The sequence below is a fragment of the Lissotriton helveticus genome, chromosome 8 (assembly GCF_964261635.1).
Source record: "Lissotriton helveticus chromosome 8, aLisHel1.1, whole genome shotgun sequence".
NCBI lineage: Eukaryota > Metazoa > Chordata > Amphibia > Caudata > Salamandridae > Lissotriton > Lissotriton helveticus.
This window is the reverse complement of record NC_136069.1, coordinates 77,623,410-77,650,997: the sequence shown is the minus strand read 5'-3', so window position 1 is coordinate 77,650,997 and position 27,588 is coordinate 77,623,410. Positions and strand designations below refer to the sequence as shown.

At 40.6% G+C, this 27,588-nt stretch overlaps 1 protein-coding gene across 1 annotated transcript in view; it reads right to left on the bottom strand.

Moving 5' to 3' along the window:
- The window catches only part of CCDC191 (coiled-coil domain containing 191), a 123,043-nt gene extending 95,755 nt beyond the window's left edge, over positions 1–27,288 (bottom strand). Inside the window, exons 1-2 of the mRNA XM_078655904.1 lie at positions 26,937–27,288; positions 15,068–15,106 (exon numbers count right to left, since the gene is read on the bottom strand). Coding sequence (XP_078512030.1) covers positions 15,068–15,106; positions 26,937–27,029 — 132 coding nt within the window. The 5' untranslated portion in view covers positions 27,030–27,288. The remainder of the gene's footprint in view (positions 1–15,067; positions 15,107–26,936) is intronic.
- Positions 27,289–27,588: the final 300 nt, after the last annotated feature.

The following is a 27,588-nucleotide window of genomic DNA, read 5'->3' as shown; positions in this document are numbered from 1 at the left end:
TGTTTTGCGGAACATCCCGGAAATATTTTACGAACGATTTTATGAATTAGATTTAACTCTTAAAAATGAGTTATCATTTTAAACATGTTGAGAAAAAGCCAACATTATTTCAGAAGTTTAAAAATTTATTTTCACCTGACAAGAAAATCGAAACGCGAGGTGGTAAACTACTTCATAAGTATAAAACACCTGCAGCGTACATGGAAGGTGAATATGGATATCATACTGTTTTATGGTTTGATAGTTGGAAACGCTATACAAAGAACGACGGTGTTTTAACTTGGCCTGATGATGGTTCATTTAATGTAAAGGTTTTGAGAAATTTACGAGAGAAAATGAATGCTCTTATTCCAAAACCGAGACCAACTCAATTTGAAGCATTAGTTGAGTGGGAAGATGAAATGTATCAGTTACAAAGAGAAGCTAGTGGAATTAAAAGACCTTCTAAAAATCCACCTTGGAGAAGAGAAACTCATGAAGATAGATTGCGAATGTGGAGACAGGGAAACATGAGTGAAGGATTGTATTTAATTAAAGAAATGGTAATGGGTACTCCTACAGGGAAATCTATGGAAAGTGAATCTGAGGATGCAGTTATGGAAGAAATATATACTACAGCTAGAAAGAATCAGCCTTTGAGACCTCCTAGATCATGGTCTACTCCGGTGGTTTCTACTGAAACTTCACCGAGTGCACCCCCAATTAATGAAGCTCCTAAACTTTATCCAAATAATTGTGAAATCATTGAAACTCCTAGAAGACCAGAATTTGATAATGCTCGAAATGAAGGTAGACATTTTACAATGGCTCCAAGGGCAAGAGAAGCTCCAAAAGATTATACAAGAGAGGCAAGAAATGTTGAAGATGTCGATTCTACTGAATATTTAAGATCTAAAGAAGAATTAATTAGAAGAATGACAAAAGGCATGGAAGCTGTGACAGTTCCAATAACGATTGGTCCTGTTCAGCCTGTATTTGACCAAAGAGAAACAAACAAGACAGGATTAACTATTCCTTTAAATACAGAAATTCAAAGGGTTGCTGAAAAATTTTATTCAGACTTATCTGAAATAAACTCTTCTAGATCGAGAATGCCTGATTTAACCTTTAATGAGGATTTATCTCCAAAAACACCAATGGGTGCTATATCAGATGTAGGGAGTCCTGAAGTCAGGGTAACCACACCAAAACTTGATGTGGCCAAATTAAAAGCAAATATCGAAGAATTAATAATTGGAACTATTGGTCCAGACAGTTTAAATTACTATCGAGATGATGAACTACTGTTCATTTGCAAAAGCATTCAGTGGAAAACAAAAAATAAATATGATCAACTAGAGGATCTAGCAGCGGAACTTGAAATCGATGTAAGCAAACAAAAGAATTTTGCGAAACATTACAGATTAGACTTTTCAGAAAGTGACATTGAGAGTTTGAACTCAATGGGAAGAATACTACATATAAAAGATTTGATTGTTTATATCAAAAAGTTAGGAGAACTGAATAAGTGGAGAGTGAAATGGACGAAAAAGAAGGAAGATGAAAGATTGGAAAAATTGTCAAAACAATTTCCAATGAGAGAAATTGCAGGTGGAGGATATGTTCATGTCCCTTGGTCGAGACAGGACATTCTGTTGTTTACAAATGACTTTCCAAAATTGAGGGAAAAACCAGTGGAATGGTACAGACAAGTGGATAGATTTATCAAAGTGTCAAAAGTTCTGTGGATTGATTTAGATGGATTTTTCGACATTGTCGTTCCATCAGATCTTTGGACAGAATGCAAAATATCGATTAGTTGGCCAAAAACAGAACCTGAGCGAATCAAAGAAACAGGTGCTCCAAATCCACTTGTAATGGATTTTTACGAAAAGGTGATTGTTTGGATGAAAAACAAAATTCCACCCAAAGAAGTTGATTGGGTTAAAATAGAAAGGACAGAACAGGAAACAAAAGAATCAGTTCATTCTTTTTATGAAAGACTACTGTTAATCTTTAAACAATACAGTGGTTATGAAAAACTAGATGAAAAAGATATGAGTCATTTTGTCTATAGATTTGTTTATGGACTAAAACCTGAAATTGGAGACATGATCAGAAATAGCATTGTAGGATGGCAATCACTTTCTGTAGATGATATTCTAAGAAAGGCTAAATATTGTAGTGATGAATTAGAAGTGAGACAGAAGAAGCTCAAGGAAAAAGCGATGTGGGCTCAGGTAAAAGTGGCTGAGCAACAGATTGCCAGCATGGGTAATAAGAACACTAATTTTGTTCAAACTGGAAATACAAACCAGATACAAGGAAAGTTTAAAGGTAATAATTTCCCAAAGAAATTTAGCCCAAAGATTGAGGAGTTGAAACAAAGATTACCTTGTTTTAATTGTGGCGAAATTGGACATTGGAGAGACGAGTGTCCTCATCCTCCTAAAAACTTAAAGAATCCCTTATTGAATCCACAGATGCAGAATGGTGTTGACCTGCAGCGACAGCTACAGATGCAACAGGGGTTAAACGAGTTAAACATTCAGCAACAGTTGCAGCAACAGCAACAGGTGAATAATCGTCAGGATCAATTGCCACAACCACCTTTTCCGAATTGTGGGGGAGTTCAAAAATATAATCCAAACGTGGGATTTCAGGGAAATGAACAGGTAATAAAACCGCAAAAACAGCAAAAGCAGCAAAGAGTTCAAATGCAAAATGCTTCACAACAGTTTTTATTAACAGAAAGTCAAGACAGTGATTCTGATGATTATTGCTGACGGTGCCCGGGAGAGGAGGAAGAGTGTGTTGTTGGAGCCACTCTTGAGGTTGACCAGTCTGGTCCTTTTGTAAACGGGAAAGTTAATGATGTAGACATCACTTTTCTAGTGGACACTGGTGCTACCCGTTCTACTGTTAGATCAGTGGAAATTGAAAACCTACCTCTCTCTGGGGATACCATCCAAGTTGTTGGAGTAAGTAATCAGCAAATTAAAACTGACTTAACTGATCCAGTTCCAGTTGAAATTGGAAATTACAGAGACAAACACAGATTTGTGGTTTGTAATAGTAGTCCAGTGAATTTATTAGGCAGAGATATCCTATGTAAAATGAATTGCAGAATATATTGTTCTCCTGATGGAGTTGAGTTACAAACAATGGAGGAAGATGGTTTGTACAGAATGACAATGATGATGATGGAAGCAGAAGAAACAAAATTGTTTCCTGCAATGGAAAAGAAAGATTTGCCTGAAGAGCTTAAAGAAACAGTAAAATCTGAAATATGGGATTTTACTGGGAATGAAATGGGTCTAATGAAAAACATAGATCCAGTAAAAATTACTTTAAAACAGGGAATAGAATTTCCAAACATTCCACAGTATAAAATGAAAGCAGAAACAATTGAAGGGATTACACCTATAATTGAAAAATTTATCAAACAAGGTGTATTAAAGGAAATGGAGAGTAGTCCTTGTAATTCACCAATTATGGGAGTTAAAAAGTCAAATGGAACATTTAGAATCGTACAAGATTTGAGAAAGGTTAATCAAATTGTTGTTCCATGTTGTCCTGTGGTTCCAAATCCAGCAGTAATTCTGTACCAAATTCCACATGATGCTGAATGGTACACAGTCATTGATCTTTGCAATGCATTCTTTACGGTGCCTTTACATCCAGACAGTTATGAAATCTTTGCTTTCAGATTCCAAGGTAAGACCCTCGGATGGTGTAGAATTCCTCAGGGCTATACAGAGAGTCCTTCAATCTTTAATGAACTGTTAAAAAGATCATTAGAAAACCTAGACTTACCTGGTAGGTCTACGTTAGTGCAGTATATTGATGATCTGTTGATAGCTGCTAAGACAAGAGAAAATTGCGTGACAGACACAATAATTCTGTTAAATCGCCTTGCAGAAGAAGGACATAAAGTGTCCCCAGCAAAACTACAGTTTTGCAAACAAGAAGTAAAATATCTTGGTCACAGAATTGCAAAGGGAAAAAGACAAGTAACAATTGAGAGAATAAAAATGATTCAAGCAATGTTACCGCCAAGAACACAAAGACAGGTCAGAATGTTCTTGGGAATGGTTGGTTACTGTCGACAATGGATAAGTGGATTCTCAGTAATTGCAAAACCACTACAAAGACTGACAAAGTCAGATGTAAAAGATCCAATTATTCTCAATGATGCTGAGATGGAATCTTTTGAGAACCTGAAAAAGAGCTTATGTCAAGCTCCTGCTTTAGGTATGCCAAATTATGAGAAAGATTTCGAACTGTATTGCAGTGAAAGAGAAGGATGTGCATTATCTGTGTTGATTCAGAGACACGGAAATCTAAAGAAACCTATTGCATACTTCTCTGCAGTTCTTGATCCAATTGCAAAAGCATTACCAGGTTGCTTAAAAGCAGTTGCAGCTACAAGTATTAGTCTTGAACAAAGTGAAGGAATCATTATGGGATTTCCTGTGAAAGTTTTTGTACCTCATTCAGTAGAAATATTGCTGACGAGAGGTAAGACTCAGCATTTAACAAGTAGCAGATTGACAAAGTATGAGAAAATCATACTAGGAGCAGATAATGTTTCGATTTCAAGATGTTTGAATCTGAATCCTTCCACATTACTGCCTGATTCTGAAATTGTTGATGACATTGAAACAGAACATGAGTGTTTAGATGTCATGGAATTCTGCACTAAACCAAGAAAAGACATCAAAGATAGACCTTTGTCTGAATCGGATTTTGTCTACTTTGTAGATGGCTCATGCTTAAGATCCGAAGGAGGTGTCTTAAAAGCCTCATATTCAGTTTGTACAGTTAAAGATGTCGAAGAAGCATCATGTCTTGAAGGAGTTCGTTCAGCACAAGTAGCTGAATTAATTGCTTTGATTCGTGCATGTGAAATATCAAAAGATATAAGAGTTACCATCATTACTGATAGTCAGTATGGATATGGAGTTGTGCATGATTATGGACAACTCTGGTCACAGAGAGGATACATGACATCAGCAGGGTCACCAATTAAAAATGCAGTTTTCATTAGGAGATTAATTGAAGCAATACAATTGCCGAAAGAAATCGCTATTGTTAAATGTGCAGCGCACACTAAAGGAGTTGATTATATCTCCAAGGGCAATGCCTTTGCAGATGAAACGGCTAAATACTGCGCAAGAAAAAATTATTCATACAATCGGGAAAGGAGTAAAGAAACTGATTCAAATTCATTAATGCTAACAACTGTTGTAGAAACATGGCATGAGATTAGAGATTTACAAAATGAAGCAGATGATGAAGAGAAAGACTTGTGGTTAAGATCAGATTGTAGACCACGTGAAGAAGATGGAGTGTGGGTTTACAAAGATGGTAGAGTGGTCTTACCAAATTGCTTGATTGCTGACATGGCCAGATTATATCATGGTCCAGCACATCTTGGAAGAGATTCTATGGTTAGACTTTTCAGAGAAACATGGTTCAATACTAAGTTCAGAACAATTGCAGAATCTTTTTGTCAAAGGTGTTTGTCATGCCAACAAATGAATCCAAACAGAAAATCAGTGGTGGGGACAGGAATAATTGGTCGAGAGGGTGGTCCCTTTACCAGGTTACAAATGGATTTCATCGAAATGCCCTTACACAATTGTTTGAAATATGTCCTTGTAATTGTTTGCTTATTTTCAAGATGGGTAGAGGCTTTCCCTACACGACATTGTGATTCAATTACAGTGGCAAAACTGATGCTCAGAGAAATCATCCCAAGGTACGGTTTTCCAGTCACTATTGAGAGTGATGGAGGAAGCCATTTTGATAACAAACTGATGAAGTAAATTTGCGAAGCTTTGAGCATTGAGCAGAAAATACACTGTGCATACAGACCAGAGGCATCTGGGGTGGTTGAACAAATTAATGGAACAATTAAAAACAGGATTGGAAAAATGTGCCTTGAAACAGGTGTAAAGTGGACTGATGCTCTTCCACTTGTTTTGATGTCATTAAGAAGTACACCAGATAAAAAGACAGGTTTGAGTCCTCATGAAATTTTAATGGGAAGAGTTATGAGACAAGCTTTTGTACCTGTAGGTAAACTGTTGAGCATAAATGACAGTGCTATTTTGGACTATTGTAAAAGGTTATCTGATATGGTAACTTCTGTGTCTAATCAGGTGGGAACTGAAGCACAATCAAATGAAAAAGTTTTGACACATGATCTGAGACCTGGCGATTGGGTCAGAACGAAAGTACATCGGAGAAGAAATTGTCTGGCTCCTAGATGGCAGAAGCCTAGGCAAATAATTTTGATCACTACTAATGCTGTAAAGTGCAGAGGATTGAAACGCTGGATTCATCCTAGTCATACTATTCCAGTACCAACTCCTGAGAGTTCTGATGTTGAAAGTGATACCACAGATGATTCTGATTCTGAAGCAGAAGGCGAAACAGAAGGTGAAATAAATCCAGATTCTGAAGATCGACAAGAAAGTCGACATCTGGAAACTGTGCCAGTGAATGGAAATTTGACAAGAAAAGACTTGGAAATCATTGAAATAGATTCTGAAGGTGAAGAGAATCTGTTAAAGGGAAAGATAACTGAGGATTCGGTTGTCTCTATCGAAGACAAAGAAGCAGAACAAAAAGAAGTTTCAGACCAGGAGAGTATCGAAAGGCAGAGAACAAGCTCTGGAGTAAGGAACAGAAATCCAAAATCTGGGAAGTTGGGGGTAATTGAAGAAGAGGAGGAAGACGAATTACCGAGTACCAGTGATGGAAAACAAAGTGAAGTTCCTGAAGGAGTGAAATTGCCGAATAGAGAAGTTCCTGAGTCAATTGAAATTTCAGACTACGAAACTGAAGAAAGCGACGTGGATGGTGAAAGTGGAAACAGAAAGAAAAGGACTTGGAAGTCAGAATCAAATAATTCTGAACCAAGGAAGAAGTACGTGAGAAAAGCAGACTACTGGCCTGGTGGAAGATTGAGAGTCAGGTTGATCAAGAAACCAAAAGAGCAAGTTGAAGAAATCAGTAGTCAAAAGAGTCCTGGAAAGGAGGTTGGAGTTGGAAGGAAAATTGAAGTGGTGTCGAGAAAAGGAAAAAGAATAGTAAGACCAAACCAGAAATACAAGTCTCCTGAGTGGACTTATTTAGTAATTCCACCTGTTATTGACATATATGGTAGTAGTGAAGAAGAAGACGAAATCCAAGAAATTAGTGACAATGATTGAAGTACAGAAATATTAAATTGGCAAAAGGCTGAAGAAAATTTGTTAGTTGACACAAGGTCGAAGAAAAACTGTTTAGTTGAAGAAAACTTATGTATGACATAAGGTCGAAGAAATCTTGTTTAGGGTTTAAAAAAAAAAAAAAAAAATTATTTTAAAAGGGGGGTGTAAATATAAATTTAGATTTTAAAAATTTTGTTTTATTTTGTTTTATTTTGAGGCTAAACTAACCAAAAATGCCTTATGTTAAGGAGAGCACTTCAAGGTGTTCTGTTTTTAAGAGATGCTGTAAGATGACTCTGGTGTGTCTGCTCATTTTAATTCTGCTCTGGTTAGTTTTAGCTGTGATTATCCCTTTGGAGATGAACAGAGAATTACACAAAGTTAACATAACAAGCAAAGCTTTGGTTAGCCAAACTAAACATAGTGCGTCTGCGAAAGTTATTGATCATCAGCCTAACATTCATCAAGATAAATCAATTAGTGATTTTTCAAGTAATACATTCACAAAGCTTTTGAGTGAATATGTTAAGGTAATGGATGCAAAAGACTGCTACGTCTGCGTCAAGTTACCTGCTTCTGTTTCTGAGGGAGTAACATATAATATGCTTCCTCTCACTTATGGTGTAACATGTAGTGTGTTAACTAGCTTATTTTATCAAACTGGACGCTTAGAATATTACTATTCAGATTTTGACGAGATTTTCGCAAATATTAAGATTGAAAATGCTTTAAATAAGCATAAGAAAGCAAAACAAATGAGAGAATTTTTCCTTGTTACTAACGAACTCACATATGAGTATGCTTATAAAAATAATCTAACTTGCAAATTAAGTGCTGAAGGAAAGAAATTTTTGAATATGGTTGAGGAGAGAAGAGCAATTTATAAAAGGAATGAATTAGTCAAGCAGACAAAGTCTAGATTCTGGCAGAAAGAGGATGAAAAGTTAAATGGCAAAATGCTTGAAAATGTTGCAATTCACATAGACAAACCAGTTAGTGGAAAGCTTTGCTTTAGAAGAGATAACACACTTTTTGATAATTACTTTGTAGGTGCAAGTAACTGTGAAGATACTTATCAGATTTTGGGAGGTTGGGGATTCAAAGGTGGAAAGGATCCAATCTTTCCTGGGATTTATTTTGTTTGTGGTGACAAAGCCTACTACAACCTTCCAGACCACTGGTATGGAACTTGTTATGTGGGAATTGTTTTTCCTAAAGTGTTTCATGTTGATAGAGATTCAGAAGGATTGTTTAAAATTCATAGTTATGTAAATAGAGTTAAAAGAGAAACTTTTACTGAAGTTCTGGGAGATATTTTTCAAGCAGTAATACCTTTTGTTGGTATAACCCTAAATGCAGGGAGAATCAGGAAATTATCCACTATAGTTGATAGATTATCAACTGACACAGCTGATGGGTTCCAATTAGTGAATGTTGAAGTAATTGCAATTAGATCCATGGTAATTCAAGATCGCCTTGCTTTAGACATACTCCTAGCAAAAGAGGGAGGAGTCTGTGGCATTTTGCATGTACAACATTGTTGCACATATATACCTGATGAAAGTAAGAATATTGAAATGTACATTAAGAACATTACACAAATACATTCCGAGATAATTCCTTTAGAAGAAGAAGATTTTACAGGGAAACTTTCTAAAAGATTCCAAGCAATTAAAAACTGGTTTCATGACATTGGAAGTTCAATTCTTGGCAAGATTTTGGCACCTTTGATTATAATAGTATTCATTTTTATTTTGACCAAAATAGGTTGTTTGTTGCATAAAAGAAAGAAACAGTTGAAAGAAAAGAAAAGAATCTATAAACTTAGAAAAGAAGAAGAAAGAGAGATTGAATTACAGGAGTTACATAGAGAACGTTATGCAAATTCTGAGGATTTTGCAGATACTGGATTTTAGAATTTACTGACACAAACGAATTTGAATCATTTTCTCGGAAGTTAAAATTACCAAAATTTTGGGTGCTGGTGTGGTGATTTGTTAATCACCAGATGAGGGAGTTGATGGAGCGAGATAGAAAACAAAATTTTGTTTAAACTCGCGAAGTCACATTTCCATAACATGAATAATAATATTAATGATTTGTGATATGTCGTGCTAATACAACTTAGATTAAACTTTACACATGGGGGGACTAACATGTGTGCTCATAAACGTGCATAATTGTTGCATCTTTTTGTTCGTGCAAAATAATAAAATAAATTATTGTTTTCGTTTTGTCATTACTAACTGCTGCAAACTTGAAAGAAGCATGTGCTTATTTTGCTTTTCCTTGTCTGCGTGATGTCATTTCTACTATTCTAGGTGCACATAAGTCACATGGATTAATGAAGACTGGTAGATATAAATGCTGTTTTATTTGTTTGCATTTGCTAGGTAACATTTGACTAATCGGGTGGGTTAATTAATTAGTAAAACCTGGGGTGGATACAGAAACAACATTTATTCTTACATTAATACTTTTCTTATGTTTGTTTTATACTAGAAAGCATAAGTTGCCTGCTTTTGGGCCTAGTTTGCTCGAGTTGCTAAAAGCTGAAATTTACTTCTGCAAAAGTCACGAGACGCCCATTCTGAAATAAAGTGATCGTCAAAAGCTGCATTCACAAAGCAAAAACTGACGTGCTATCATCATTCTGTCGGACGTGGCCAAGGTCGAAAAAGAACATTTTGTCAGCCTTAACTTGGCATCCGCGGAAGTCAAATGGACGCAGCGAGAACATTATTGTACATTTGTTGCAAACCTAGGAAGCTCCTGGTTGCATTCGGAAAAGACAATGGTCCTTAAGAAAAGTGACCTAATGGAAGATTTGAAATGTGGGTGACATGTCACTTGTCACTCTCAGCCAATGGGACGTCGAAGATTTCTGAAAACTTTCCTTTGCGTAGTTTAGTTAGCGTAGAAAGGTATAAAAAGTCATGCCCCTAGGGATGGGCTGGCTGCTGCTTTCTGACTTTCCGATGAGGGTGAAGTGCTATCGGACATTGCGTGGAGCACGTAAGAATCCTCAAAGAACTTTACTTCAATTTCTATCTATTTAGCTCAGCTAGGGACTTAGGTTTTAGAAATGCTAAACTTTTAAATACTTACTTAAAACTTTGATTCACTTACTTAATTTGTATCTTTCTCATGACTCTTTACAAACATGCTTGCTTCAATGCTAATAAATTACTTTTATAAAACTATCAATTGAAATACCATAATTTAGTAAATAAAATCTTACTTTTGACAAACAAGCTGGTCTTGATTATTCAGAAGTGTAGGTTACTATTAGCTAGATCACGTCGCCAATGGTGGTCGTTTAAATAGTTAGGATTTGTTATAATGACAATATTCTTTCCGCTAATGTATAATATTGTATATAGTTTGTAAATTAGGCGTATATAGAATTAATCCGACCACCTGATTCAGTAGGCCCAAAATATGTCAGGTTTATAAATGGGTCCATGAATTAGTATAGAATTTTGTTTATAGGTTATGAAGTTGGGTAGCGTTGTTTATGATATATTTTCTATAGGCCGCTGGATCAGATGACCCTCAATAACAGGGCAGAAATTCCCCTATCTGTCTAACTCTGACCATAATATTGAGCGGTCTACTCTAGGAAACGAACAGAGTGCATTTTTTCACTTTTAATGTGTCCTGGACCAGAATTGATAAACAAAAATGTTGTTAGTAGTGTTGCTGCTGCCACTGAAATGCATTTGAGTTACTTGAATTAAGTTGTTTGATTCAGCTAAAATCCAAATTCCTTTAGCGAAACCATAGCATAATACTTAAGCTTCCACATGTTTGTAGGTATACATACATGTGACACACACAGCAGCTGGTACACGTCAAGCAAAGCATTTATTCTATAATTGGTTGCTTACGTGGGATGACCTTTTTTATATTTTAGGAGTAGTATGGATCCTTGCCAGGAAGATGGCCAATCAGGAATTCAAAATTGCTCAAGCATATGGTGGATTGAGTGGGAATCGAAAAGCGAGTGTCAGACTTAAAAAGTATATGAAGAAGGCCATTGGGATCTGCTGTTTCATCATATTTTAATGATTTGATAATACTCAGAATTTGGCTCAGGTTAACAGAAGCTGCAACGTGGGTTGAGACTCCCACTCCGATGAGTCACCCACATGTAACATCTCAACATGAGCATTCCAAGTTTGCTAAGGGATGGGAATGCCCAGCTCAATTGAAGATTTGGAGTTGAGGATGTTTATATATTAAAAAAATGTCCTTTGGAACCCTAGCCTGTAAGTGTCTGCTATATTTAGTCAGTGACGCCTTCTATAGAGGATCAGAATCATATATGATTCACCTATAACTACCAACCTAGTCAGCTAAGTTTAGGCACTTCAAGTTTCATGAAGATCTGCCCATGGAAAAAGGTTTTGGGGGCGAAAAGGTGTATCTTTTCCCAGTTTAGCTCTGTAGTATTCTGCTCGGACAGGATGTGTGTATTTTAGAATGTTGAAGTTTAGAATGTTGGTATGATTTGGTCATTTGCTGCATGGGCTGAGCAGAGCACAGATTGCTCCTGGTGGGGCTCTCCTTGATTACTACTTAAATAAATTCCATCTATGAATTTACAAAGAATAGCCTACACGCTATTTATTTATTTCTTACATTACGTTCTACTGCGTAACCCTTTTTACATATTCCCATTTCATGGAATCTAAGACAGTTTGTATTTTCACCCTACATGGTACCTGTATGTGATTTTAAATGTTTCCACTCTCTAGTGGATTTATTTTCCTCCCTTATATCTTGAAAATGCTTTTTCTTTCTCTCTCCTGCACTTACTGTTCATTTCCATTTCATTTCTGCTCGCCACTCCCACACTGGTCTGGCCAACCAGGGTGCCCTTGTGGCGATTAGTATGTCAATTCTTTATTCTTCATGTTTTTGCAACACCATTGTTGCGCAAATTTCATCTCTCATTTCTTTACTTGTTTTTCTTTACAGCACTCTTCCCTTTACAACTCGCATCTTAATCACATCAGTTGTCCCTGTTAAAAGGGGAAGAAGGGTTGTGTTCCTTCTTTATCCATGTTTTTCTTTCATTTTTCATTCTTTAGTGCTTTCCTCAGTGCTTTTCTTTTACATGTCTCAAAATGTATCATTCATTCATTACATGTTTCAAAACACGTCATCATCTCATTACATGTTTCAAAATGTATTCTTTATCACATCTTTTCAAGATACATTCACTTAATGCTTTGATTGTAACCTTTTGCTGTGCCTCTTTGAAGTCTCCTTTCTCATTCTAAAGAAGGGTCAAAGATGTAGTATGCTGCTCAGCCAGGATGTGTGTATTCTAGAATGTTGAAGTTTAGAATGTTGGTATGATTTGGTCAGTTGCTGATGGGCTGAGCAGAGGACAGACTGCTCCTGGTGGGGCTCTCCTTGATTACTACTTAAATAAATTCCATCTATGAATTTACAAAGAATGGACTACCCGCATGTATTTCCATTATAAGCTCCAATAGTAAATATTGTCGAAATATTGTCGAAAGAACGCTGAACAGATTAACAGTAAACTTGGCATGAAAGCATAACTTCACTCAGCAGTCAAGCTTTTTAAAAAATTTCGGTGTAAATCCATTCGGTTGTATGTGAGATAATCCCTTTTAAAAATGGTGCCAGACAGGATTTAACGGTTTAACATTTTGATTTTATCTGCTGCAAAAACTAGCGAGTCACAACGTGTAAATCATGTTAAAGAAATGTTCATGTTTGTACACATGTCATTGGCACTATGTCATTAGGGACGATTTCTTTTTTTCGGACATCTTAAAACTCACAAGTCATGGATGACTCACTTGTATAGAGCTGTAAGGAAGAGAAAAAAAAAGCTTCCACACCATGAGGGACCACTCCCAAAAGTGACTGACCACAGGGTAGTGGTGAGGAGTACCTAGCAGCGTGAAAGATATAAGGCACGCCTGAGAAAAAGCGCTGACTTCGGCATGCAAATTGAAAACCAGCCAGCAGCCATTTTAAGTGCCAATTAAGACTACCATTTTGTCGCTGACTTGTAAGTAGAGTGTGTAAAAGAAAAACACAAGCAAAATTAAACATTAAAATGAATGTTAGGCTTTGCTTAGAAGGCAAGAGGTAGGTCGCCTGGTGGACATGCCATGTGCACTGGCAGTTGAAAATTAAGTACATCATAACAAAACTTATGAAATTCAGTGGGGAAAAAACCCAATTAAAAAGTGTGTTATAATTATGGCTCAAACACATAAAACACCTATAATGTGCCAGCTATGATTATGAAGCACTCAACACAGTGCTCATGGTGTCCGCCATGCACAAAACACGATTTGCCAATGGCACAGACACTCAAAATCAATTAGTAGGACAATATCATGGCGGACTCCATGAGTAATGTCACCTTTTTATTCCGTAAACCAGTTTATTGGCTCAAAAACAATGCTTTTTCTGAGCCAATAAACTGGTATAGGGATCTTCGGTGGGCGCTTCACCGTTCACACCCGAGTGGGTTAGATTGTTGACGGAGTGACGTCATCCACTGGCACCCACACATGTGAGGTGAAAGCAGCCTGCTTGCACCTTGCAGCAGCTGAAAACGCCATATCGCTATCAATCAACGCCATTCTTGAATGTGAGGAGGCAAATCCTAGAATGGGTCATAAGGTTTTCCTCCTCAATCCTCAAAAATGCTAATATATAGCATATTACAGTCTGCATCTGCATGTATTATTTATATCCTGCTGTTTTCCCGTACATTCATTATACATGCACATTTATTTAGTTCTAACCGGAGTACAAGGGGTTACATTTGTGCAGTGACATAAAATGCCAATAACGTGGCCTTGAAAGGGGGAACATCCTTTACAACGCAACTGTTACAACTAAGTACCTTTACGACGCAACCATTACAACGCAACTTTTACAATGACTTGCGCTGGGGGGCGCTCTAGGATAGGGAATAGTTTCCAACACCTTCCCTACTATCCACGGGGACTGGAGATGGAATAGTAAATTAAACTATTCACTATTCAGCGCCCCCAACGCAAGTCGTTCTAACGACTTGCGTTGTAAAACTTGCGTCGTAAAGGCATGCGTTGTAATAGCATGCGTTGTAACGTCATACATCCCCTTGAAAGTATAGCCTCAGTTGTTTTGGTTTTTTTGTAAAGTGATTGTAGAATAGAATCTTTGAGGCATTAAACATCGCTTTCCCAAGTCAGTTGAGCTGTACCATAGTGATAACATGACATATAAACTTTGCACTGTAGTGATAAATCTCTGATTCTGCGTTTATTATTACATCTGCTCCAAAAAATATATTTGGCAACATTTATTTTCACTGGTGGGAAAAAGATATATCAAAAATTACAAGTGTCTACCTATTCATACATGGTCAAGACTTTGTTGCCTGTGACGCTTGGAAGAGGTGAGCACAGGATCAATTGACATATCTAACCAGATACATGTCTGCGCAGGGCACATTGGTATCTTACCTCCTAAATTGTCTGGAAGTCAGCTATGGTAAAGCTCCGTGAACATTTCACAAGTACCAATTTGGAGTCTAGGTGTGGGTGGAGCCAGAGAAAGGAATGGAATGGAATGAGAATTTATATAGCCCAAAACTGCCACCCTACGGGTATCCTGGCGCGTGGTTAGAAGTAACGTTAGCACTGCATGCTCAACTGTCACTGTCCGAAGAGCTAACAGGTGGGGAGGGATAATGAGATATGGGAGTAGGCGGTGCCTCAAAAAGAGATGGAATAGCAGGAAAGGAAGGAAGGAAGAAGAGGTCCGCATAATATATATAGGTACACCCACAAACAAACACAATGTTTGACACTTAAACTCACCTTAATCCAGTGGTCCACATTGTCATAGTCCACAGCCGGCTGTAAATGGCAAAAACAAACAAACAATCACGTTACACTCTACTGACAACTTGCAAGAAAAACAAGAATTAACTACTGAAAACGTTGGCAGAGCCCCACAACCAGGATGCGCAGCGTGCACTGCGTTGATTGACATATGGTCCCGATTGGATTTTTCTTTTTTTTTTAAAGCCTATAAGTCCCTACTGTAAAATATGTGCAGTCCCCTCCTTATTTCAATTGAGATAGATTCCTTACTATCCACCAATGAATGTCAAGTAATATCTGGTGGAAATCCTGTGTCTCCAATGCCTGTAAAGCGCAGATCCAGCTTGTCCACTGCATTTTCCTCACAGCTTTGAGTAGTAATCTTATGCTGTTGGTTCAGGCCTTCTTTCATACCTTCTACTCACTACAGTGGTGGCCTGTGGTGCAGAGCTTATGGTCGCTGCAGATTCACATGTATTTATACTCAATTCTGTTCTGTTGAGATTCCATATGAGTGTTCACTGAAATTCGACAATAATATTCATAAACACACACACCATAACTCACATCGTTCACCATGGTGTTCTCCTAGTAACTGCTTTTGTGTACATGAGCGATTTGCACATAGGTGTTTGGAGCATGCTGAACGCTGTGAGTGGCGGCGGCATATGTGGTCTGCGTTGACAACTGGCGAATTTCAGTGGTGTTCTCCGCTTCAGCTAGAATCATGAATTGCTTTTTAACTGTGCTTATTTTCCAGTATATGTCATAGCTGTTTTTAGGTCTTGCGTGAGCCAGCGCGCATGCGCTGCTCTGCGAGGCATTACGTAAGGGCTTTTAAATTCCAAACACACGCTTGTGCGTCAGCTTGGAATTTATCAATTGCTAAGAAAGACAGCACGTAAATGGCCCAAGGGGGGGTGCATGTCCCGCCTTCTCTGTTCTGTGGCCTAGGGTCTGCAGGAGGGAGCATGAGCGCCATTTGTTTCCAATTATCGTGTAGCATCTCGCAGTCGTGTTAATTGGAAACATATGAGCAAATGCAGTGCTTTCACTTTCGCCGCGGCGGGCACAAGCACGCTCGTGTGCGCAACACTTTGGGGGCCGGGCTTGTCTTGCTTGTGTTGTGGTTTTATATAGAGTGAACTCAACCAGAAGGTATTGGAGCGCTTTACATGACCCCCTCTGTGTTCGCGCTATGACCTGCATCCCCTGTAGTCTCCTTCCAGGATTCTAGGGTTATGCTCATCCAGCGCACACCCATCAGCAGAGAGGCTAATTTGCTAAGCCCCGCTGATCATGCTGCAACATTTATTTAGATATGTGTTCACTGCTCAGCTCAGCCCCCGACTCCCTGCCAGCGCTGCTACTTGTTTTCTTCTCTCCGTTTTGTAAAGCGGCAGAAGTTTTATTGCCCTCCGAGGTGGGCACACGCTAGAAGGATACCATTAACAGCTGACCTGGGGGGCGGGCCTTTGAGAAGTCCTCGAACACTTAGGCACTACTTACGTCCACGGGGAACAGTTATTTGATAAAAGCACCGACAAGGTAACGTTTTATCCTTGTTATGTGCCAAACAAGGGCAGAAGCAGAGAAGCATTACCTTACATCAACACACGTATTTTCCAAGGAGAGCGGGCATCACTTTTGAAAATCTGATGCAGTCTGTTGTGATCTGCTCAGGTAGTGAGAAGCCCCTTGCAGTAAATACAATGTGCCAGCGCACGGGTGAGGTCGGTGCTGTTCCCGCCTGCGCCGTTCTGAGCTAAGAAACCCTCTTGGGTGGAGTTCGCGCTAAATGGGAGAACAAACAAATAACAGCCGTACTTATCCCCTGTCCCGCTTCTCGGAAGCCTACACCTGTTGAATGGGCAGAAGGTCTCTCAGGGGACGTGAGTGCTGGACGGACGAGTGAAGAGGCTCGTCACACCGCGGAGAACGGGGCACTGCAGACAGCGTCACAATCCTGCCACAGAGGGATAGAACGTTTCGGTTAGATCAGTATTAATGTTCCTTAGACCAATGCCCAAATAAAGTTAATGAAACTCCCCTGTCTGTATTTTCAGTATTCCTGCCTGTTAAAAAATACCTGTTTCTGCAGTGGGCGCAGTTGTAAGCGGTGCAATGTCCAGTTAGCACCAGTATCTGCCTGTTGTTCCACATAATCTAGAAAAAACCTCTGGATAACTGTTAGTAATCGCACCTGATAAATCCCACGTCCCACCGTATGAGATTTTACCAGGTGAAATGAATGCGGACTCCCCCTCGGGGGCTGTCTCATTGGCCCTTGCTGCTCTGGTGCCCCCTGTTCACCCACCCACCTCCATCTGACATTTCTAACAGCTTTTTCACGGTCTGGATTGGGTCTCCAATCTTTTTTAAACTGGAGTTACTTATGCTCATAGAAGCGCATTAACAGCTACTAATATTCCTAGTGTTGTATCATTTCAATTTTTTATATAGCGCCACTTTACAGAGATTGTCAGTGAAGCGCTAATTCCTTTTTCTCTAATTCCGCACAACAGTGTTCACTTCTGCTGCTCTGCCGCTGGGCCTCTTCCCGCCCTCTTTCCTCCTCTTCCTCCTATTCCGTCTGTCTGTCTCTGTCTCACTCGTCCTCACTTGCTGAAAACCATAACTACAACAAATGGCTCTCTTGCCTACATTCCACATGCTTTACTTAATCTTGCATTCCCTATAACTGTTTGCTATTTCCAGGATGTTGTTACTTTATTTTTTCCTCCAGGTAGCATATTACTCTGGGCTCCCCTCCCTCATAACCTATTTCCCATTTCTAGTTGTCTAGCACCTCGAGGTCATACCAATAGAAATAGCGATATGCAAATATCTTCACCCAGGGCATACAAAACAAGCCTTGGCATAGCCAATAGGTCTCACCTTTGGGCCCTTATAAGTATTTAGTTATGCAGCACAATATCATTGATACAACAGCATCAACTGTTGCATGGCTAAACACTTGCAAGGTCCCAAAGGCGAGACCTATGGGCTATGCCAATGCTAGTTATGGATGTACGTAATTTCCAGGCCATGCGCAGCAGGGGTTGCGTGCAGGGCCTGGCCTGTGTGCAGCAGGGGTTGCGTGCAGGGCCTGGCCTTTTGGGCAGTCCCTTCCAGGATGAAGGCAACATCAGTCCAACAGCAGATTGAAAAACTGGAGCTCAAGAGGCAGCATGTCTCCATGTTGGTTGACCAGTAACTGCAAGGGATCGCTACATTTAATTATTGGCCCATATTTTAATGTTGAACCGTCAACAGAATTACCCAGGTCGGCTTGAGATTGGAGAACCACAGAAATCACATTATTTTCCGCCCAAGATTTGTCCATCAATAATCTGGTACCTCAGTATCAATCAATGCAAACGCTTTAAAGGCCATGCTTGAAGATCCTGTCAATTTAACAGATATTATTAAAAGCAGCTTTGCCAAGGACTAAGACATTCACTCCTTCTTGAGTTAAGGGAGGTTTGAGCCAGAGACACCCACACTCTCTGCCCTTTCAGAGGTGGGGGAATCGTTGCTCTGTTCCTTCTTTAACTAAAGCACAGTAAAGGATCATTTGTGCAGGCCAGGAAAGCAAGAGGTTTCCATCAGGGAATGGCTGATTTCATTTGTCCCAAATTTCAATTAAGGGTCTATGTAACGAAAGAGTGTTTATTTCACCAAAATCCAATTACAATTAAGATCGCTCATGCCAATGCACGTGTGTCCATGGCTTGGTTTCAGAGTTGAAAGGGGGCGAATCACCCAGAGCATCAACAGACAAAGGACAACACACTGTGATCTGAGCCACAGCCAAACCCCACAATGTTCAAAAGTAATTAAACAACCTTCTAGGGCTTCAAAGTTTGTTTGAAATATGTGAAAGCACAAGGTTATGGGCAGTTATGATAGTAGTAGTATGTGCTACAACCCACAGGCGAAGGAACCAGGGGTTAGCCGGCTACAGAGCTGACAACTATGGTAATGCATCGAGGAAACAGATCAGAGGGAGATTGCACCCCTTAAAGCAATCCCTGTGAGATCTACTTGAACCTCAATGGGAGGCTGACTTGACATTTCCTTCTTCCGAAGCATATGTATTAAGCACTGTTGTTAATAATAATAATACAGATTTTAAGACAATTCCGTTTTTTCTGCATTTTAATTAACACATTCATTTCAAATATAGAGCAGAATAAATGTAGATGCTACTACATTTTGGCAGATAAGAGAATTGATGCAGAGAATTTTTTTTTTTACAGCATCATACAATTTAGTCAGAGTGGAACTGGGGCTCAAACTGAAATCTGCAATTAGATCAAATATAGAACAGTAATCTGTACATTGAGAAGAGAAGCCCTCTACAGATATCAAGCCAGCAAATACACAATTACATAGTTAGGAAGAAAAAAAGCAAGTACAACTGGTTCTATCAAAATTAGTTGGTTTGTGTATTGGCATTACCCCTAAATTCATCGTCCCAGTCATAACAAATGAGGTGCTGTCACCTGATGACCGGAACAAAGCAGGAACATCCTAGAATGCTAGCACCACTCATCCAACCTGGGTGCTATAAATGGGGCTCCTGCTTTGCTTTCCCTTAAAAGCTGGAAATAAGAATGCGGGAGGTCCTTTCGGGCGTGGGGCTGAATGAGGAAATGCTACCTCCCCTACTGGGCCTGGGGGCAACTTGCCTCTTCTTGGGAGCAGTGTTGCAGAGAAATGGCCTTAGAACAAATGGACGGAATGTTAAACAAATCAAACATTAACCCCCTCTCTCAGATCTGGGTTAAAGCCATTGTTTTTTAGGTCTCGTCCTTTTCCATTGCGAAGCAATGGGAAATGGGGGAGAATTCAAGTGCTCCATCGGATAGTCAAACCACCGCTTTTTTCCGTGGCGTTTTCTTCGAGTGCACGTACAGGCACGCGCATTTGGCCCATACACTTTCATGGCCATCTGTTCCTGTTCCTAATGGCCCTCCCCCCTCCCCCAGCACAGAGCGCGCATCGCGGCCGCACAGCACATCAAAGGGCTTCTCCCAGCGTGTGCTGTGCGGCTTCTCCTCCCCTAATTATGTGGCCGGCCGTACTTGTGTTTCCTGGCCGCTTCCCGGCCGATCAACTTGTATCAGTTTGCTTACATTACCATGGTTTAAGGAACACATAATTTCCTGTATCATGCCTTGCACTCCCTACCTTCTCGGGACATTCTTTGCACTTGTAATCATAGCAAACAAGGCAACTTTCGGATCAGCTACGGTCAGACAGCTATCTTGTTCGCTGTCCTTGTTTTCGACGTTTTATGTTCTCTTCCTAAGCCTTACATCAGTGACGGCCCTTCGCTAGCCTTGCACACCAAAGCCTGTGATGTCACTTATATCACAGTTGCTTGAACTAGATTACCTACCCATGCCACCTGAATTTGGCACACATTTTATATTCTCTTGCTGGACATCTCATGCCGTATCGTTATTTTTACTCCTCAATTTCCACACCTGGCATTAGTTTCTTTTCATGCCTTGCACCATTTTGTCATGCTTTACTCTACTCATGCCTTGCAAGCCCTGAACCTATTATCTTCCCTACCCAATCTTTCCACCTGATATCTTCACATGCCATATACCTGTATTCTCCTCCTATGCATATGCACCCGTTATCGTCTCTCAAATCAGGAAGGTTTTGTTTCCCATGCCTGCTCCTTGCATCAATCTCATGCTCTGCACCTGAAATGTCACATCAAAGGCTCTGTGCCACTTTCACCCACACAGCAACACTTACAGACACACAACGCCACTCACACCCACGCAAGCCCACTATCATCCACGCAACACCACACTCACCCACGCAACGCCACTCACCCAAGCAACACCACTCACACACGCAACGCCACTCATCCACGCAACCCCACTCATACTCATCCACGCAACCCCACTCATCCACGCAACGCCACTCATCCAAGCAACACCACTCACCCACGCAACGCCACTCACCCACGCAACGCCACTCACCCACGCAACGCCACTCACACACGCAACGCCACTCACACACGCAACGCCACTCAGCCACGCAACGCCACTCAGCCACGCAACGCCACTCAGCCACGCAACGCCACTCACACACGCAACGCCACTCATACACGCAACGCCACTCACACACGCAACGCCACTCACACACGCAACGCCACTGACACGCGCAACGCCACTGACACGCGCAACGCCACTGACACACGCAACGCCACTCACACACGCAACGCCACTCACACACGCAACACCATTCACACACGCAACGCCACTCACACACGCAACGCCACTCACACACGGGTGCAGATTGTGGGTGCAGATTCAGAGAAAACTCAGCAGCACCACCACCATTGCAATGCAATAGGTCTCGTTTTAACGCAAATTTAAGCTATAGGCCTTGTAAATGGCAAAGCCTTTTATTTATGTTCCAAAAACCAGAACGCAAAAATAAAGGGCATAATCATTTACAATGCTAATAGTTCAGACTCGCGTTATTGCGAGACCTATTGCATTTTCAATGCTTGTTTTGTATGCTACGCCATTCCAGTTTAGGTCCAGCCTGGTGGCGTAGCGAGCACAGAACCCACGTCTGGGTATACCCTTCTCACTAAGGGCAACAAATGCAAAAAGAACAGATGATGAACGGAAAGCTGAACGGAAAGCTGAACAAATCAATTTGGCGCCCTAAGTGGGATGGGTATGCCCAGACATGGGTCCTTTGCTCGCTGAGCCACTGGATTCAAGCAAGCCTGGCTGATGAGGGGTGATACTCCGAAACTGGTCCCAGGATGCTTGTTTCCGGTCCAGGGATGACCCAGCTTGTCAGTTCAGGCTGGACTGTTCCCATGAAGAACAGGGTCAAGACTAATTTTCATATGGCTGGGACCAAAGTGGGGTGGCTTAGTGAGAAAAAGAACAATGAATTTAACCCAGATTTCTTGACTGGGGTGAATGTTTGATTTATTCAGCATTCCATCCATAATTTGTTGCTGCAACATTTTTCGCCCTAAGTGGGATGGGTATGCCCTGATGTGGGTCCTTTGCTCACTGTGTCACTGGATTCAAGCTAGATTGGCTGAAGAGGGGTGATACCCCGAAACCGGTCTAAGGATGCTTGTTTCCGGTCCAGGGAGGACCCGGCTTGGCAGTTCGGGCTGGACTGTTCCCATGAGGAGCAGGGTCAAGACTAATTTTCATATGGCTGGGACCAAATTGGGGTGGCTTAGTGAGAAAAAGAACAATGGATTTAACCCAGATTTCTTGACAGGGGTGAATGTTCGATTTATTCAGCATTCCATCCATAATTTGTTGCTGCAAGAGAAATGTTGTTGGGGGCTTCCTTTCTGGTGGGTGGCCTTTATTATGCCCCTTCCTGTGATGGGGCCATGTGATATCACAAAGTAAAGAACACCCTTCCGGGGGCCATGCTTCCAGCGGAGGGAGTTTCTGCCTTTTTTCCACGCATGCTTGTTGAATCAGGGTTTGTGCATGTGCAGTGAGATTAATCTGGACTGCACATGTGCATCTTTTTATTTCAAGGGGACCATGGTCGCCTTTTTTCTGCATTTAAAGAATACAGGTAAGTGTCTTCGTTACCATGGGCAAGCATTCTGCAAACAGAAGGCATAACTCATCATTGCCTTCATTGTCATCTCGATCTACTGGGCACTTCCCTTCTCCTAAGCACCAAAGGCCTGGAAGGGAGGAAGAACAGGAGAGAATTAGAAGGCGTTCTCTCTCGACTTTGGCTGCCTTTAAAGACCATACTTCTTCCAGATGCTGCTGATGAAGCTGCCATTTTCTCAGACTTAAAAGGTATGTACATTGCAAGAAACATGGTGATGGGTTTATTGGCTCATATGAGGGGAAGTATGAAGCCAGGAACTTCAGATAAGTCACTCCCAAGGCAATTTCAAAAGCCTTCTAATGTTGGGTTGCCAATTCATCAGTTTGTCATGGGCATCAGGAAGGAAGTATGGAAAGACCCTGACAGAATCGTGCTACCAAGATTCATGGGCAAGCATCATCACCTTGAGAATATGAGCACTATATATGTTACTAGGCAGCATGCATTTGGTTTCCTTGGTGGAGGTTCTAGTATGCCATTCGTCTATGGCAGAAGAGAATATTCTACAAGATCCATCAAATAAAATGGTGGAATCTACACTGAAAAAAGTTCTGTTTTTTTAGGAACCATGTTGCCACGAGAGCTGGATTTATTATGTTTATTCAGCAAATCTCTAGCAATTAAGAATGAGTCAGATTGTCTACATTTATTGAAAGATATGGAGTGCCAAATAGAGTTTCTATCTGGCATTTCATTTGATGCTATCAGGTCAGCAGCTCTGGCAGGTGGAGCTTCCATAGCTGTCAGGAGGAACTTATACCTCAAAGACCAGAACACTGATACAGCCCTGAGGGCAATTGCACTTAAAATGCTATTTCAGAGTTCCAGATTATTGGGTGCCAAACTGGAAGATAAGCTTTGTCATAATTTTAAGGCAAGAAAGTGTTCATCATCAGTCCAGCATTAGTCATGTAGAGGTTCAAGCTCTTCAAAGTCAAAGTATTCTTTTTGCCAATCTCCAAGGAGGCAACAGGGCCAGTCCTCCAAATTTCAACGAAAGTCGCTCTTCAAATACTACAAGAAAAAGGAGCAGGACTCGGGTACCAATAATCAGCATTCCTGACTATCCCAAGACGAAGGATTTTCCATCATGGATTGGAGGAGGAATTTCTCAGTGTAAAAATATAACAGCATATTTTTGTTTTCTTCAAGTGGTCAGCGAGGAGTGACATTTTTGGCGGATCCATTTCCTAGGGCGATCATTCGAACCCCATTGCCTTAAGAAACAGCCAAAAAGGAGGCTTTGTCGAAGGGAGTGCCAGCTCTTCAGATGAAGGGAGAATTTGTTCCAGTTCTCAAGCAGGAGATGGGGCAGGGATACTCCATTGTCTTTCTAGTCCTGAAGGGATTGGGGGACAATCATTTGGTAATCAATTTAAAGAACCGCAGCACTTTCATTAAGAATATCACAATCAAGATGGAAACCGGGCAGAGGGATATTACTCTAATTCCTGACAATCATTTTCTCCATAATCCTAGATCTCGAGGATGCGTATTCCAATGTGTGGATTGCGAAGACTCATCACAAGTTCTTGAGGTTTGTGGTGAAGATCAACATTAGCAATTCAAAGTCCTCCCCGACAGACTGAGGTCAGCCCCAAGTTTTTTTACGAAAATGATGCCATCAATTGTAAACATCTTTATGTTTTCGAGATCCCTGTATTCCCTTACTTTGACAATGCCACAACTATGAATAAAATCCGTCTGTTTTTGGAGCGGACACAAGCAACCACTACCAGTTTGGATCTCCTGCTCAAGAGTCCAAAGTGACAGCTTTCTTTTGAAGGACCTGGTGTTTATAGGGGCTCAGCTTTGGATGGATCTTGGAAAGTGATTTTGCCATAGCAAAGGATTCCTTGTCTTCAATCTACACTGCCTGAGTTCTTATCAAGGGAACAGATGCCTGCCAGGCCATGATTGGAAGTACAGGGCACATGGCAGCATATGTTCCTAAAGTTCAATGGGCACAGCTTCATCTACGTCCTCTTCTACCGCATCTTAACAGTCAGGGGTCAACGACAAAAGACTCCTTGCACAAAATAGTTCCTCTAACCTCAGAGCTGAAAGACAGCTTGCTTTGGCAGTTGGATACCCACAATCTTCCAGGGAAATGAGAATACACCAAGAGCCCCCACTATTCAAGACAACGAATGCCAGCGGTTTCGGTTGAGGAGCGAACCTGTAGGACAGGACCAGTCAGTTCAAATAGTCATTACTGGAAAGTTACAAATTGTTGAATTGGGAAGACTCGTGGTAATCTTTCAACCAGTCAAGCATTTCCAACACATTATGAATTTGAAGAATGTATTGATAAAGATGGACAACACTGTTGCATTTTCTTACATAAATCACCAGACGAGCACTCGGTCCAAAAAGTCTCAATATGATAGTGGCTCAGTTTGGTTCTTGGACAGAGAAGATTTTGTTGAATATGTCAGCAGTCCGCAGCAAGGGAGTAGACAATGTGGTAGTCGACAACCTGAACAGTAATTTATTTTCATCTACACAAGGTCTCCTATTATCCAGAATGACATTCCAAAGAATTAGCATACGTTTCTGGAAACCCCATCTGGATCAGTTTGCAATGAAGAACAATACCCTCCTTTGCATATTCTGCTCCAGATTGCCATTGATACAGAGGATTCTCCCTAAGCTCCAGAAAGAGTAGAGCTGATTTTGCTGGTCCCGGATCGGCCACGGACATCCTGGTTCTCTCTGCTGAAATCCCTGACTTGTCTTCTGCCCTGGGTACTTTCAAAGCTTTCTTCACCTCTCAAACTTTCTGGCTCCAACGTACACTGTTGGTTTGAAAGTGAAGTCCAACATATTAGCAAAGAGTCTATCCTCTTCCTTGGTAGGGGGTTTTCGGGATTCTAGAAGACCTTATATGTTAAATTCTTACTCAAAACGCTGGTAGTGTAGTCTTTTAACATGTGGTGTTCTCGTGAGCCTTCTGCACCTTTTAGTTTGATGGCTTTCATCTGAACCTTTCTATCTCAACTCTAAGTTCTCAATGGTTTGCTATGAAAGCTTTCAGGGAATTCTCTGAGCTGACCTCTTTAATGGATTCTCGAAATCCCTACACTTTTCAAGAGCTTTTTAGCGGTGAAACCTGTAATTAGTCCTGTCTCTCCGGCATGGGGCCTTTTTTCAGTGTTGATGGCCTTGCAGTCTCCTCCTTTTGAGCCTTTGGACTGTGGACTTGACATTTCTATCGTTCAAGGTTCTTTTTTTGGCAGTTATAACATCCATTCATAGGATTGGTGAGTTGGGGGCTTTAAGATGTTATCTTCCTATCATTAGGTTTATGTAAGATGGTATTATTCTAAAAACAAATCCTACTTTTGTTCCTAAGGTCAATTCTGTCTCCCAGAGAGCTCAGGGGTAAACCTAGAGGTCTTCTGATTCAGAGGAGGTCTACAAGAGAGAAGGACACTTCCTGAAAGTAACTGCAGGGAGTATTGATTCAGGAGTTTTGTAGGGCAGCTACTTGGGTGTCAGAACATAATTTTGTAAAGCATTATTGCCTGGATACTGTCTCCTACTTACAATTGAATATGGGGATGGGTATTTTGAATTCTGCATTATAATTGGTGATATTATGCACTTTTGTTTGGTCTTGTACATGCATTAAAAAATGTGGGTGTTGCATAGTTAAGATTGCTTAATGTCATTAGTTTTTTGTTAGTCAAAGGACTTCAGTTTTGGTATACCTACTTTGCAATGGCTGGTATGAGGACGAGGGACATAAAGTAATGCCCCGTTTACTAACCAGTAATATCCACTACCTCATTTGTAATGGCTACGACGAAGATGAGACGAACTAAGGTTAATGAAGAGTACAGGTAAGTAACAGAGGAATTTCCCCTGATCTGGCTCCCAATGTTATGTATGTCGTTGCCTGCAAGGTCATCTTTGAGAAAGAGGCCATTTTATGTAACTTGCAATAATGTCATAATTATTTTAATTAGTGGCTTCAAAGCCTAAAATATTCTACCTCTTTTTGGTCACAAATTGTTGGCAGTTACACAGACTTTCCATTATAGTTGCTTCAAAGTTGTTCTTAAATTTAGCTTTCAGATGGATAATGTAACTAGAGTTCAAGTTGGAACCGGTTTCTCTGTCCTTATCATTATATATTTGAGACTATATACTGGTGTACTCGTCTAATGTTAAAATGAGTAAAAACGTGTCGAAGTAAAATAAGAAACATTACCTTTGGACTTTCCTTCTTGGTGACCCTCTTCCAGTGATATAGCTCAGAACTCTTGTTCTTTCCGTTCGGCATGGCCGTGATCCCCACTAACATCCTACCTGCCCACCAGTATAGAGTCTACACCAAAGTCAGTTGCAGCAGCAACAGGTAACCCTGGCATGCTAACTGCCAGCCCCGGCGCCAAATACAGCGCAAGCCTGCACTCGGTCAAAAATAAAATAACTAGATTAAAATGCAGATTATTAACGCATGCCTTGCATCTCATCGGCTAGACCCAATACCGCAATGCAATGAACTTTTTCCAGGTAGAGGTAAAAACATCCCTGCCATTGTACAGTCTTCCAGCGATAGTGGTGTTGCATTGCTGGAACTGTAGTACTTCAGAGCATGTTTCTCGTGCTAGTCCTGTTGTGCGTTTATTGTACAGGACTACGTTTCCCGTGGTGCCCAGTGCAGCCCAGAGCGTTGGCTCTGTTGCCCATGGCAACAACTGAATTTATTGTAAATAAAAAGAGTTAGCATTACAGTATGGAGACGTTTCCTAGATAGAACAGTCACTGTAGGCCGGTAACGCACAAAAACCATGAGTAGCAATAAATAAGACATATAATAATGTAATACTTTATACACATAATAATACATTACAAGCGTA